General features: G+C 53.3%; 4 protein-coding genes across 4 annotated transcripts; 2 read left to right on the top strand and 2 right to left on the bottom strand.

Annotated features, from left to right (window-relative positions):
* Nucleotides 1-321: 321 nt before the first annotated feature.
* On the top strand, nt 322-800 carry QC761_509730 (uncharacterized protein; the record flags this gene model as incomplete). Its single annotated transcript, XM_062880176.1, has 3 exons — nt 322-387; nt 466-576; nt 645-800. 3 exons carry the CDS (start codon nt 322-324, stop codon nt 798-800), a joined length of 333 nt encoding a protein of 110 aa, XP_062731506.1.
* A 579-nt stretch (nt 801-1379) lies between these two features.
* Nucleotides 1380-2218, top strand: QC761_509725 (uncharacterized protein; the record flags this gene model as incomplete). Its single annotated transcript, XM_062880175.1, has 3 exons — nt 1380-1453; nt 1511-2138; nt 2165-2218. The coding sequence occupies 3 exons, from the start codon at nt 1380-1382 to the stop codon at nt 2216-2218; spliced, it is 756 nt and encodes a 251-aa protein (XP_062731505.1).
* Nucleotides 2219-5546: 3328 nt separating this feature from the next.
* On the bottom strand, nt 5547-9389 carry QC761_509720 (uncharacterized protein; the record flags this gene model as incomplete). Its single annotated transcript, XM_062880174.1, is given in 2 exon segments — nt 5547-7580; nt 7593-9389. 2 exon segments carry the CDS (start codon nt 9387-9389, stop codon nt 5547-5549), a joined length of 3831 nt encoding a protein of 1276 aa, XP_062731504.1.
* Nucleotides 9390-10533: 1144 nt separating this feature from the next.
* QC761_509715 (uncharacterized protein) lies at nt 10534-12736 on the bottom strand (the record flags this gene model as incomplete). The annotated part of the gene is made up of 2 exons (XM_062880173.1): nt 10534-12053; nt 12112-12736. The coding sequence occupies 2 exons, from the start codon at nt 12734-12736 to the stop codon at nt 11215-11217; spliced, it is 1464 nt and encodes a 487-aa protein (XP_062731503.1). The 3' UTR covers nt 10534-11214.
* Nucleotides 12737-14045: the final 1309 nt, after the last annotated feature.

Below are 14045 nucleotides of genomic sequence, written 5' to 3'. Positions count from 1 at the left end.
GATACCCACACAATTCCATTTTTATGGTTCTTTGCATTGTTGCATTCAGAGCAGGTGATTATCCCCTGATTTGTGAGCCTGGTGAGTGAGGCCTGGAACAGGTGACTTTTGGTCGAGATGCTGCTGAGCGATCACGGGTTGGGTTGGTGAACAGTGATGTAATGGATGCGGGGTTGGATGAGTGGGAGCACAAAGATCAGACCCTCAAAAGCATCAGATTGACCACCTCCACTGGAAGTTCAGGCATATCATCATCATCAAGCAAAACAAGACACACAAGAATCATCTTTCATCTTCAACTTCTCGCAAGAAACAGTCAACATGGGCGTAATGCACGTGGTGATGTTCAGCTTCAAACCACTGGCCACACCGGAGGAGGTTCAAGAAGTCAGTCATCGCCAAACAGCCACCCACCCCTTTTCATCACCCAGTCAAGAAGTCTAACTCTTACCATTTTTGTGTCAGGTCTGTGACAAGCTCCTAGCGCTTAAAGAGACCTGCCTCCATCCAGAGACCAACCGGCCGTATATGAAGAATATAACTGGAGGGGTGAATACGCACATGAGTGACGCCCAAGTGCGTTCTTTTCCTTGTCATCTGTGGTTTCTAGGGAGATGATAACAGTATACTGAAGGGGTAAACAGGACAGAGTAACCCATGCCTTTGTGAGCGAGTTCGACAGTGACGAGGACAGGGAATATTATCTCAAGACAGACCCGGCGTATGCTGCTTTTTGGGAGGGTGCAAAGGGGATTGTGGAGAAGACGGAGGTGGTGGGGTTTATGCCTGGGAAGTTTTGATACGAATGATATAAGAATATCTTCTTGTTGTTATCATAAATGAGGCGTCGCTGTATCTGATGCTATTCTCACCACGAGAGAGAGAGAGAGGGCCGTCGTTGCCACTGTCATGGAGCGGGTCCCGCTGAGCTCAAAGCTTAACAGTTGCTTGGCCCCGCAGCGTCGAACCACAAGGGTGCATCTCGTGCTGTGATTGGTTAGACTCCCAGGTCAGACGTCATGGCCCCATACCTTCCGCGACTTCAGACGGTCCAGCAGCCCCGGGAAGCTGTCGCTCGGTCTTTTGGGATGGGAGCAGCGCATGCAAGTCCACCGAGCGATCCTTTCTCCGTTTCATCCAGCTGCTTCTGATATTCATCTCCGTCGCGTTTTGTTCGTCGTCTCTTTAGCATCAACAAGTAACAACAGCGAGCCAGCCAAACGCGTGGATAACATCACCCACTTCGTCTTTGTACCTCGTCGGCATCGTCGGCTACAACTCAGAAAACACAGATTCCGTGTGTCGCAAGCCCTATTATCAATTGCCCTGAGCCTCGCACGAAGCCTCACCTCCAGCACACACATACACCATCAGCAAAGATGTCGCAGACCTCCCATCCAACCCTCATCAACCTCCCTCCAGGCCCCTCCAACCCAGACACCCCTGAGATTCCGTATGTATCTCCCTTTCCCCTTCCACCTCTACTAATCACCCCCTGACTCTGACTCAGCGGAACCCCAACCTCCACGACCACCTCCCTCTCGGCCCTCTCCACAACAGCCATCAAAGACGGCCACAAGGGCACCGTCCACCACCACCCTCACCCTTTAAATCCCCGCGGCCTACCCCCCCAATATGACCCATCCAACTCCTCCCTCGAAGCCGAACGTGCCGACCGCATCTCCCGCCTCACCGGTCTGGCCCCCGCCGCTTTTTCTCGACAACAACAATTCCGATCCGGCCAACAACCACCTATCCAACCCTATACCCAAACCCAACAATTCCAACCCCCAACAGGTATAGCCTACTTTGATGCTCAAGGTCAACCCCAAATGCAAAACAAGATGAGCACCGTTGGGTCTGCCTCGGCAACAGAAGTGTCCCCTTCTCTGGGGGGTGGGTCAGTCAGCGGGAGGAGCAGGACTACGACGATGAGGGGGAGGGAGGATGGGGATGAGGATATGTTGACTGAGATGGATAGTGCTAGTGTTGCGGGGGGGAGCGGGTATGTGGATGAGGATATGATGATTGATGAGATGGATGATGATGGGTTGAGTAGGAGGAGCGCGGGGACTTACGATGAGGAGGATGATGGGAGGGAGAGTTTGGTGGGCTTTGGGGAGGGGGCGGGGAGTACGGTTAGTGGGCCTATTTATCATCGGAGGGGGATGCCGAGTGGTGGAGGGCAAGGGGGGGTAGGGGGTTTGGAGAGGAGTAATTCTGGATTTAGTGAGGGTGCGCCTGGGGGGGGATTGGGGATGACGGGGCGGAATATTGGTGGTGGGCTTGGGGTTGGGAGGCCAGTTGCTGATGCACGGCTGGCGGAGAATAACAATAGCGGTAACAATAACGGCAGCAACAGTGACACCCCCGTCAGCCAGACCGCCGCGAGGGAGATTCAGCGAGCGAGGATGGTGGATGGGGTTGCGCTGGAGGGGACGGTGGCTGCCGCGCAGGGGGTTACGATGCCTGGCAGTGTGGGGGATGATGTCTTTGTTGATACTACTACTGGGGGGCCGGTTCCGATGCAGGAGGGGCAGCCTTTGACACATCCGACGAGTGCTATCAGGGAGACGCAGCAGCCGGGGTCGCATCAGCATGTTGCTCAGCAGCAGGCGCTGGCTTTGGCCCAGCAGCAGAGGGGCCATGTAACGTCACCGAGTACGTTGTCTGTTGGGTCTGAGTCTACGGGGACTGGGGCGAATAGTAGGGAGGCGGCGGAGAGAATTATTAGGGAGCAGTTTGAGGGTGGGCGTGGTGGGGGTGGTCAGAGAGGGGGAAGGGGGGATGGTCTGGGGAGTCCGAAGGAGGGCGAAAGGTTGGGGAGGTTTTATTTTGAGGAGCGTTGATGTGGTGGTATCGGCTGGTTCGGAATCTGGGGGTGGGAAAGGTGTTTTCTGTTTTCTTTTTGGTGGTCGGTGACAAGATAGGTCTGGTCGGTTTTGGTATGGGTGGTTTCTGAGGGTTTTATATGGCGGTGGTGGTCTGCTGTTGCGGTTTTGCGGTCTTCTAGTGATATTGTAACGGATTTAGTCGTTTGTGTGGGCACTTATCCGAATTGCTACTTGCGTTGCTTGTTTGACAGGCTATGATTGCTGACGGGCTTTGTGTATGGCCAGGTTGCCTGGCCTTTTACTTCATGGGGATAGCAAACTTTATGCTGAACAACAAGTGGGTTGACCGTAGACAGGCCGTATGATCCACAGCTTTCACTATCAGCCCGGACTCCCACTGCAATATACATCTCTCGCCACACAGTCACTATATGGGGCATTAACCGGGTCAATTTTGACAATGGGGAGTAGGATGGCGGCTTCATGAAGAAGGGAGGGCTGCATGGTGAGAGAGAGGATGTTATCACTGGACGCAGGAACGCTGAGCACGATGGTGAGACTTCATTTGATCACTAGCCAAACTCGCAGCTTGCCATTAGTGCAGCTGACTATGGGGAGGATTGCTGTGATTACAGGGTAGAATATAACAAACAAGAGATGGAAGGAGGTCCGATGGGATGGTTCTCACTGTGGCAGCTTCCAGCAGGTGCAAACCTGTGATAACTATAGGTACTAGAACAGAAGGTTGGGGGGGAGGGCACTGCTCAGAGTGCTGCTGGCAGAGCACCAGCACGCCTAACCCTGAGTGGCCCAGAGCAGCTGCGAGCCGAGCAGTGCAAGGAGTTTATGTTGGCATCAGAGATGATCAGACTTTGGACTTTGGCCTCCCCAGGTGCATGCACATCAAGATGTTGGCGATGATGTTTAGTTACTGCCCCCGCCATCTCTAATATTCCAAGTGCAACAGCATAGTGGTCAACGAATCAAATAACACCGGGCAGCGGCATTAAAGGGGGGTGTATTGCCGGAACTGTCTGGTTCACGCTTGATTCCTGAAGTAAACACATGCAATTTCTGGATCTGGCATTCGCAAGTCACACGAGATACATCAAGCACAAGAAATTTGTCATCGATGGCATATCATTGCTGCGAGCAGGTTACCAACCTCTACAGCAATGACTTATCACTCTCCCTGGTAAGGAAAAACTCATCTTTAACGGCCTGCAGTTACTGATAGGAACAGATGGGTTGAGGAACAAACCCCAAAGTGAGGAAGACTTCCAGCATCAGCACCTACCTTCCGAGGACCAAGGCGCCCACCTTCAGACGATAATATGCCCTCACAGCCCGTGAAGAATCCAAATTGGGAGCTTCGACATATGATCACAGTTCCAAATCCTTATTTACCTTTGATTCGTCTGCCTTGGTTGTCGACCGCGGGGACTCCATTGAGATAAGGTCCTTTCTGGTGGGTTGTCGCTTCAAGATACGGATCCTGCCCAAAATGCCGTGCAGTTTCTTAATCAGCTGAGTTCCACAGATGGGTGTCCGTTGTGGAGTGTCACAGAGTAGGGAGGCTCCTCTGGCAGATGGTATGAGCGTTGGAAACGATTTGCCCTCTTTTGGTCACGTAGCGAAGATGGATGTAGATGGGGAGAGCGCAGTTAAAGTGCGCTCTTTGAAGTACCGAGCGGAACGAGGAGAAACGGGTTGCACGTTGCGCACGTTGTCCCCGAGGGGGAAACATATACCGCCCGGTAGCCACTGCAGTTGGCCAGGAGGCTGCCTCGAAGGCGGTCTTGGCCAGTTCGATGGGCATGAGATCACTTCCTAAAGAACCAACAGGCTAGCTCGGACCATGTCCAGTCTTTGACAGGGAACCGTCACGATTAACCAACTCGTAGCAAAAAAGAGTCGACATCCCTTTCAAAAACAGGTGCTACGACAAGCAATACCTCGAGCAACAGCTCCTCATTCTTTGCGGGAGCAAGGATGAGTTCGTTTTAAAGGTATAGCCATCTAACTTACCTGCCTACTCTCTGCCGAACCTTACTAACCCCCTGGCCCAGCTTCAAAGACCTGGTACCCCCAATACGAGAACAAGCCAGAAGCAATCCAGATCTCAACCGTCGAGTTCACAGACCGGTACAGAAGCTAGGTGAGCACCCCTCTCGACATCACCTGCTTACAGACTGATGATTGACTGATTAAGGGTGCAGAAAGAATGCGAAATGCTCCTCAAAGACAACAACGTCTACGCCAGGAAAATGCATAACACCAGGGCTGAGGCCAACGACAACAAGGACGATGATCTGACTTACATGCTCCGGCCCAAGCTAAGCTGGGCCATCCCATAACACTGAGTTCGCAAGATGGTACACACGACAACATTCTATAGATGCAAAACATACACCCTTCCATTAACCCCTATCTACCAAGCACGCTGACAATTCTCCGAAAACACATCAAGTATCATACAGGTAGAACCAATCCATGCAATTAAATGTAAACCCTCACCCCCCCACTCCTCACCACACACACACGCTTCCCCCCACCCAACTTCTGCTCCAAACTCGACTCACTCTCGCTGGATACCCACGACTGACTACCTGCCCCTTCTCCCCTCTGACATCATCATCCTTCAACTCCCCCAAATCGCTTCATCATCTCCTCTTCCCTCCCTTGCTCCCGCCACCGAGACCTGCAATACTCCTACTTTCTCGCAACTCTCCTGGTCACCCTCCCCGGTGGCGTCTGCCCTGGCAGCCTCGCAGGGATATCATCCATGTCATCCATATCACTGCTGATCGTGCTCAACGCCCTCGCCTGCCTCGCCTTCACCGCCTCCGCCGCCGCCTTCTTGTTCTCCTTCCTGCTATTCGACTTCCTCCCGTACGTAACAGCAGGCGAAGAACTGCTCAGAACCGCAGGCCGGACAGTACTCTCCGAGTTGGTCTTTCTCTTCTTCTTGCGGGGCGACATCTCCTCGGTGGCGGGGCGCTTCTTGGCCGACTTGAGACGAGTGCTGGTGACCATGTCCTCGTCCTGGACCTCTTCACCAGATTCTTCCTCGATGGCGGCAGGGGTGGGGGGCTTGTTGGAGAGAGAACGCTCGCGGCGACGAGTGCGGGCTGCATCTGCTTCGACCGAGGGGGACGGCACAAATGGGGGGCGTGTTTCGTCTTCTTGATCCAGGGTGTCATCCTCTTCAGGGGCGAGGCGCTTCACGACGGAGGACTGAGGTGGTGCTTCTGCTTCTTCGTCTGCGGCCTCCTCGGGCGCTTCTTCTTCATGCTCCTCATCAGAGTCGATCGGTGGGGCATCGGAAGCGATCGAGGCAGCATCCTCCATCACCGTATCCTCCATCACAGTGTTCTCCACCACCGTCTCACCCTCAGAGTCAGTCTCGTCAACAATAAAAGCTTCACTCAACTCTTTTTTCTTCTTTTTGGCGGAGGCGACGGAGGTCGAGCGGCGTCTCGTCGTCGGCTCTTTCGGCTTTTTGGCATTGCCGCGAGGCTTTTTGGCGCTGGGAGGAAGGGACTGTTCATCAGGGTAGTTGCCGTAGCTGTCCCCAAATCCTCCCTCTTCATCATACCTATCAACAATATGCTGCGCGCATTCATGAACGGTCTTATCCCCATGGTGTGGCACCGACGACCTCAACCGGCCCCAGATAACAATCAGGGCTTGACGCTGATACTTGTCCTTGAAGACCCTCTCGGTAATCTTCTTCCAGTCGATCTCCCGCTCGGTTTCCGTGCAGCCATCACGGATGACGCAGGCCAATCTGTATTTCTCAGCTGGTGTAATCTTGGTCAAATCCTGGCGAGCCAGTTTAACTCTCCAGTTGTCAGTATCAGGGAGCAAGGTGATGACCCTATCCCGGTCCGCAATCGGCTCAGCTTTGAGTATTCTCTTCCACTTCTCCATGCACTGAAGTCGGTTTCTCGTCCGGCCCATCGCCTCGCTGATAGCCTGCCAGTTGACCAGGCTCTCGGCTTGTCCTTCGTCCTCCCCCCTCGAGATGAGGTCTTTCCGAATCTTGTCGACAGCCTCCTTGACGGCTTGGGTGAGCTTCGCCTCCTCCTCGTTGCTCCAGTCATGCTTCACTACTTTGTCCCGGCAAACGATATAGTCTCTCCACCTGTCACGAACATCCTGGGGATGTCTGTTGATCAGACCTCCGATGACTGTCCACTTGTTGCCGTGAATCTTCATCATTTCCTGTAGCTCCTCATCCTGCTCAGCAGTCCACTGACCACGTGCCACAAAGTTGTGGAATTTTCGTCTGCAAAACTTCTGCAGCTTCAACCGTGATCTTGAAGGGCACGCCTCGCACACAGCGGTCCAAAGAGCGGCATGCAATGTCGGGGCACCCTTGGCATTGTGCACGGCTACGGCAGGGTTTTCTTGGATGATCCTGTTGATTTCAGCCTGGGTTAGGCCCTCGTCCTTGCGAAACCTGTTCACTGCTTTGGTGACCTTATCTTCTTCAACAGCAGTAAGTCTCCCAGTAGCGTAACCGTGCTTATCGAGTTTCTCTTCTTGTTCCTCGGAGGCCGCCTTCTTCGACTTCTTTGACCTTGGTGTCTTTTTCTGCTTTTGGGCAGGTGTAGAGGCAGCGGGGACCTCCTCATCGATCTCGCCGCCCTCTTGTTCTTGAAGAACTTCGCGAATCTTCTTGGACCTTTTCTTCTTGGGTGCTGGGGTGGGAGCAGGAGCTTCTTCCTCCTCGGGCTCCTCCTCGAGCTGCTCCTCGGGCTCCTCAGGTTTCTCTTCCTCCTGAGGCTTCTCTGGTTGATCTCTTGATTTACGCTTCTTTTGGGAGCGAGCTGAGGATGTCTCCGGCTGTGCGTCTGGCTCGCTGACGGGGGCCTCGGGATTGAAAGCACGTTTCACCTTACGTTTCGTGGAAGAACGGGCCCTGGCAGATGAGGGGGGAGGAGGTGATGGCGAAGCCGCATAAGCAACATCGTCGCCGCCAAGATCTGGTGAAGATTGAACGGTGGTCCCATTGACATGAGCTTGCTCGCTCTGACTGGTCGGCACATTCCCAGCTTCCGACGGTGGTTCGACTCTCGGTTCCTCGTGCTGCATTTCTGGTTGTTCAATGTCGCTTTCGGGGATTTCGGAGAACCTCTCCTCGCTTACCTCCTCCTCGTCCGCACTGTCTTCGAGGGGGTCATTAACCGGCTCTTCGTCGTCTACCTCGCTTTCTTCCTCATCGGCCTCCAATATCTGCTCCTCCTCGGCCTCGCTCTCTGGTGTTCCCTCCTCCTCGCCCTCACTCTCAGGCGCAGCCTTAAGCGCCTGAGCAGGGCTGGCTTCACTCGCCGGTGTCCCGTTCATCTCCTTCTCATCCTCCTCCGGCGCAGACTTCACATTCTGCATTACCTCATCTTCCGACGGCGTAGCCTCTTCATGGTCCAGAGCGGGCGAAACCTGAGTCGCGAACCTCTGACTTCTTTCGTTGCTGCCATCCGTCTCGATATACCCAGAGTCGTAGGCAGACTGTGCTTCATTCATCACCCTTTGCAGTCTCTCGGTCTTGGTTGGCACAAGTGACTCTTCTTCGTCCGTGGCATCTCCCTGCCCAAGCCTCGACATGTCCTCGTCTTCGTCATACACCCCTGGCTCGGACTTAACGTGCACGATGGGCGAAGTATGCGATTCCTCCTCTTCCTCTTGAGGGGCGGGTGTCTCGGAAACGTGCTGGGATCGTGCTGCCGAACCGTCCTCCATGTCGACGTCATCGTCAGAATCGTGATCCGGGCGTTCAGTCTTCAGGTTGGCAAGATCCTCCTCAGCCTCGTCCAATTCCATATCATCCTCCACGGCGGCGGCTTCAGGGGCCAGTCCCACCTCTGGCACTGACTCTTGCTCTTGCTCTGGCCCCGGCTCCGACTCTGGTTCCACCTCTGGCTCTGGTTCCGGCTCTGGTTCTGGCTCAGCCTTCTTGTTCCTGCCCTTCTTCTTGCTACTCGATTTGCGCCGTTGAGAAGCCATAGCATCCTCCATTCCCTCGTCCTCTTCCTCATTATTCTCAAGCCGAGGCTCAGATTCGAGCTCTGGAAGCGTCGGCTGGGGAACAAACGAATCCTGACTGTCATTGTTCTCAACAGCATCGGCATTCTCATTCAAAATCGTCCCCAACGACATCCGCTTCGACTTCTTCAACTTCCGCCTCGCCGACCCATCACCATCCGGGCTCTGACCAACATTCTCGGCATTCCCCAAAGACGGAGGACGCGTCTTCTTCCTCTTCAGCGGCGTCAGCTGCGACAGAGATCGGCCCGGTGAGTCCATAACTTCACCAACGCTCCTCTCGCGATCCTTCTTCTTTTTTTTCTTCTTTTTCTTTTCTTTCTTGCTCGCCTCTGGAGGGGGCTCGGTCTCGGAGAGCGGCTCGGTAGTAGCCGCGTGTTGTCGTTCTACTTGCTCCTGGTTTTCCGGGTGGTCCCAGCGGGGAAGTGGGGATGAGCGGCCGCTTTGGATGTCCGTGTTGTCGTCGTCGTTCTCGCGAGGAGCGCTCTGTTCTTGGCCCATTGTCATTCGGCGGGCGGCCGCCGAGTTGGAGAGAGCAGAATCAATGCAGACCCAAAGTTTCAGTTCGCTGGAGAGCGCCGGCGCAAATCTTGCATGGTTTGTGGAGTCGTTTTTTCTGCATGGAAGAATTGGGATAGTCCGCAGGGGTTTTTGCGAAGGTTGAGGGCGCAGTTGGTCCACGTGGGGTGCCGGGTAGGTCTTCTTGGGAGCCTAAATTTTTTTTTTTGGCAAACGATTGCACGCGTTAGTGGGTCAGCAACCACCGACGCGTTGACCAGGTATACCTAGGGTTGGGGTTAGCTGTTGGTTTCTAGGCTTTTGAGCTCAGACTCCGACCACCACCTCGTACTTCCTCGACAATTGAGCAAACGGACGCGTGATGTTAAACTTTTGAATCGTGCATCAAAAGTCAGCAGGTGCGAAGGGTCCAAATCCAAGTGGAAAAACAACGGGTTGGGGTTATGCAGCATATCTCTTCGATTTCTCCTCTCCTGGTGTTGCGCAGAGTCTTGTCTGACGTACCTTATGGTCGACTCGAGTCACATGGACCTTCAACGCCCATCCATCCAAGCAGGATTCAGCAATGTTTGAGCTTTCTAATCCCCCAGTCTACTTGATCCAAAGCTGCCATCTCAGCTGTTTCAGCTGTTGGTGTCCACGGTCCCAACTTTGACTGTCACCTGTCTGAGCTATCGATTCCAAGGATGCACATATCATCTTTTAGCTACCTACCTAAAGCTTTGACTGCGATGGTGAAAAGACTAAACATTAATAAGGACGAGAAGGTCAGATACAAGGTCGAGATGACGAGACGTTCACCTACATGAGATTAAAAGCCGAGATTACCACATCCTTCGTTGCATTGAATAACATCTCTGTGAACAGGAGACATACCCTACACAGAACTAGGCTCACACACAGAGCACAGCTCGTAGACAGCAACATATCTCACACATCTCACATGCACAAAAGTGCATGTCTCAAAGCCCCAAAATATCTGAATTCATCCGTAACCGTTCTCATACACCGTCACCCTTCCCTTGCGAATGCCAAAATACACAAAACCCATGCCAGCAATGATCGTAACCCCTTATTATACCCCAAACATATAAATGCAAAGCAAAATGACTTTTCCTCCCAATCCTGCACGCCCTTGTTCATGCCCCTTTTTATGATCCACCTCGCCCTGACGCCGTGTCAATGCAACCATAGTCCTGTAAGTACTGTATTTCCTCGCTGGTGATGCCGCCTACCAGTGCTAACGCCTGAAATACCGGGTATCTGGTGATGAACCATGTTTTCTGAGTACTGTATGCCTCCATGGTGATACTTCCGTGGTGATGCTCCGTTTGACCGTAATGAAATGTGGATGGGTGTCTCAAGGTATATCATCTCTCCAAACCATGTTCGTTGAGACTTATTTATGCCGTAAGCTGAACGATGGGGGTATCATGGATGCTGCTTTGATCCCTCGTACCGGGAACTTTTGGTACAAGTATAAAGGGGTAGAAGTCTTCTATCCCTGGGCGAATGTCCTGTGTGCCAAACGCCGGATTCGAAATGCAGACCGAAATTGAGAAAAAGAAAAGAAAAACGCGAAAGTAGTGAAATAGAAGGAGAATCAAGAATAGGAAATGTTCAAGGTGAAAGGAGATGAAGTCAACGACATATTGGACTTGTTGTATGAAGACTCGCGTGTTGTTGAAGACGGCGGTCGGCGGTGTTGAATCGTAAATTGCCCTGTGTGGCATACGGTCGTTGGTCGTGACCCTGTGGTAATTGTTGGGTTGTTCAAATTAGCCAGTGATATCTTGAAGAATTGGTGTCTCCCTCATTTGCCCTCCTCGTCTTCACCTGTATTCTCTTGAGGGTCCTCTTTCTTGTTCAAGCTCGACTTCTTTTTCCGCAGGAACATGCTCGGCATGGAGATCTTTCTGTGCAGATCTGAAGGGTGGGGGGGAGACTGAGGCACAGGTGGCATTGACGGAACTATGTGAGTAGCGGAGGGGGGTTCGGGGTGGAAAGTAGAAGCTGCTGGAAGAAGAGGCAAAGACGACAGTCCAGCCTGTGGTCTCTCTGGGGTGATCGTGCTTGCTTGTCTGCTCAACGCCGAGCTCATCAAACTGCTGCCGGAGCTTCTCTCTGTTGTCGAGCTTCTCTCGGTCCTTCCAGAAGCAGTTCTTGGACGCGTGATGGAGGAGGAATCACGGCCGAATGCTGCTGCCACCCAATTGGACTTTTGGGAGGACGAGCTACCTCTGCCCAAAGAGCTTTTGCCGAAAGAACCAAAGCTCTTCTTTGTGCTTGCACTTGATTGATCGGATTTGCGTTTTGTAGTGTCAGGAGTCGTCGGAGGGAGATCAGGAACCGGAGGAACAGAGGAGGAACTCGACTGCTCGCGAAGACTGGTTTTCGACTTTTGGGATCTCAAACTTGCGAAGCTCATTGCCTTCATGAGCTTTTGAACCTTGGTCGGTGAGGGAGGAGGCGAGGGGCTCCAGCGACTCTTGAGCTCTGGCTGAGCAACTTGCAGAGGTGTGACTGGCCTCTCTGTCGGCGCCATTGGTGTGGTTGAGGCTCTCTTGGTTGGCGAAGGAGAGTGGATGAATGGCGGGAGCTGTGGGATGGGTGGCCTGGTTTGTGGCACAGGCAGAGTCGTGGCCGAAGTTTCTACGCAGAAAGTAAGTGATAAAGCCCCAGAGAACTGAGAGATAGGATGTAAACTCACGCGGTGAGGCAGTCGCGACCGGCACCCTCTCTCTGAGGAGATCGGGATGCAGCGGGCGGTCGGCCAAGCGAGGGGGGGCAGAAGTCTCCAACATACGGCGCACAAAGCAAGGCAATGGTGAGGGCAGCCGTGGAATTGGCGGTGCCTGGGAGGGAGAAGATGTGGGTGCTGCGGCCACCGTCTGCTGGAAGGTGGGTCCCCCAGCCGGCTGCTCCTCGTCCACTGCCTTACCTTTGCCCTTGTCAACCGGGCCCAACCGGTGCAAGCTTTCCTCTGCCTGGCCGACGACAGACGTCGTTGGAGGCGGGGGCGGAGCGCAGCTTGGAGTCGGCGGGGGTGGGGCCGGTGACAGGTCCCGGACCACAGAGAGTGTTGGCTGGAAGCAAGGCTGCCGCCGCCGGCTCCGTTGGCCCGCGAACGCCATGGAGGGCAGACGCGGGAGTTGCCTCGCAGCTTCCACGGCAGGGAAAGGCCAGCTTTCGCTGACCAAATCGTCACCGTGGACCCCCATGTCTTCTTCTGCCTCCTCGTTAAGCAAGGCCTCTTCGGCCAGCTCGTCCAGCCAGCTGAAGGCGGAGGAGCTACCGCCCGCTGCGCCTTCCTCGCTCCAGTTTCCTGTTTCCATTGTGACTGTGACTTGTTAGCTTTGAGGAACCATCACCAGGTTTAGGGGTTGGGGTGAAAGTGAGGTTTGAGAAAATAGCAAAGGATGGTGTTGTAAATGCTGAGGGGTTTTGTTGATTATGAACAAGCTTGATGGGAAGTGAGTTTGGGGCTTTGAAATGGGGAAACCAGTTGTGTGATTTCGAAGTAGGAGTGTAGTCTTTGTGGCTGTGATCAGGCAGGATGAGGAGGTTTTGGAAGGAGGAAAGTGAGGTGAGTGTCTGCCAAAGATGTTCGAAGTTGGTGAGAAGGTGATGAGTTTGAGGTGCGGGTTGAGGTGTGAATCTGGACGAAATGTGTTCTGGTACTATGAAGTTGACATGTTAGTGTTGAACAGCCAGTATTGGGCGTGTGAGAAGTTGGGCAGGATCGTGTAGAAGAATGAGGTGAAGGGTGTAGAAACGTGGGATAAGGAATGGCCATTGTTGGAATAGAGTTGGTGAAGATGATCATAATAATGGAAGAGGATGGTGTAGAGTCTCTCGAGAGTTGGGATAAAAGAAAGAAAAGACTGAGGTAGATTGGGGGTATGCTGAAGTAGGATGAAGGCAGATGAATAAGGTTGATGTGAAAAGAAGTGCTTGTAAATGGATAAGAAGGTAAGGTAACTCGGGTGATGTGTTGTGAGTAAACAAGCAAAAGGGGGTATGGGAGTAAGCCAAAGTTGCTTGGGAAACTCAACAACTTAAGCACTTGCCCAAGTGAGCTCTTTCACGAGTTAATCTCCCTCCCAAGCACAAGGCCCAGCAACTGCCAAACCCCAGTGTCTGAAATATCAGGCCAGGCCACCCATCCCCGGAGCAAAACGTCCGCAGCAACTCTTTCCAAAAACGCACAAAAATGTCCAAAAAAGAGACATCACTGGGTGATCGATTTTGAAAGTGGGATGGCCGCCATCGAACCCGCACTCGTGAGCCAGCAGTGACCACACCACACAAGCAATCTGAACAATGGTGGCGATGGGTAAAAGGATGAGATATTGGAAATGTCACATACCATACTCCTTTCGTTTGCTGGCGAGATGCCAGTTCGTTCGCGGGCGCCCGGGGTCGGAGAGCAGCGGCGAGAGCAGCCGATTTGATCGGTGGAGTTGAGGAAGACTAAGAACAAAAGTCGTGAGATTTCCTGTCAAGAGACCTGGAAAGCCGCGCACCTCGATGGTCGGGCGCACGGTCCAGGAGGCTATTCAGATCGCTCTTTCCATTGTTTACCTTGAGGGTTGCGATTGTAGGGCTTTTTCCACGGTATTTCATGGCTTGGAATCGTCAATA

The sequence above is a fragment of the Podospora bellae-mahoneyi genome, chromosome 5 (assembly GCF_035222275.1).
Source record: "Podospora bellae-mahoneyi strain CBS 112042 chromosome 5, whole genome shotgun sequence".
NCBI classification, from domain to species: domain Eukaryota; kingdom Fungi; phylum Ascomycota; class Sordariomycetes; order Sordariales; family Podosporaceae; genus Podospora; species Podospora bellae-mahoneyi.
The sequence above is the reverse complement of the archived record's forward strand: the minus strand, read 5'-3'. Positions and strand labels throughout refer to the sequence as shown.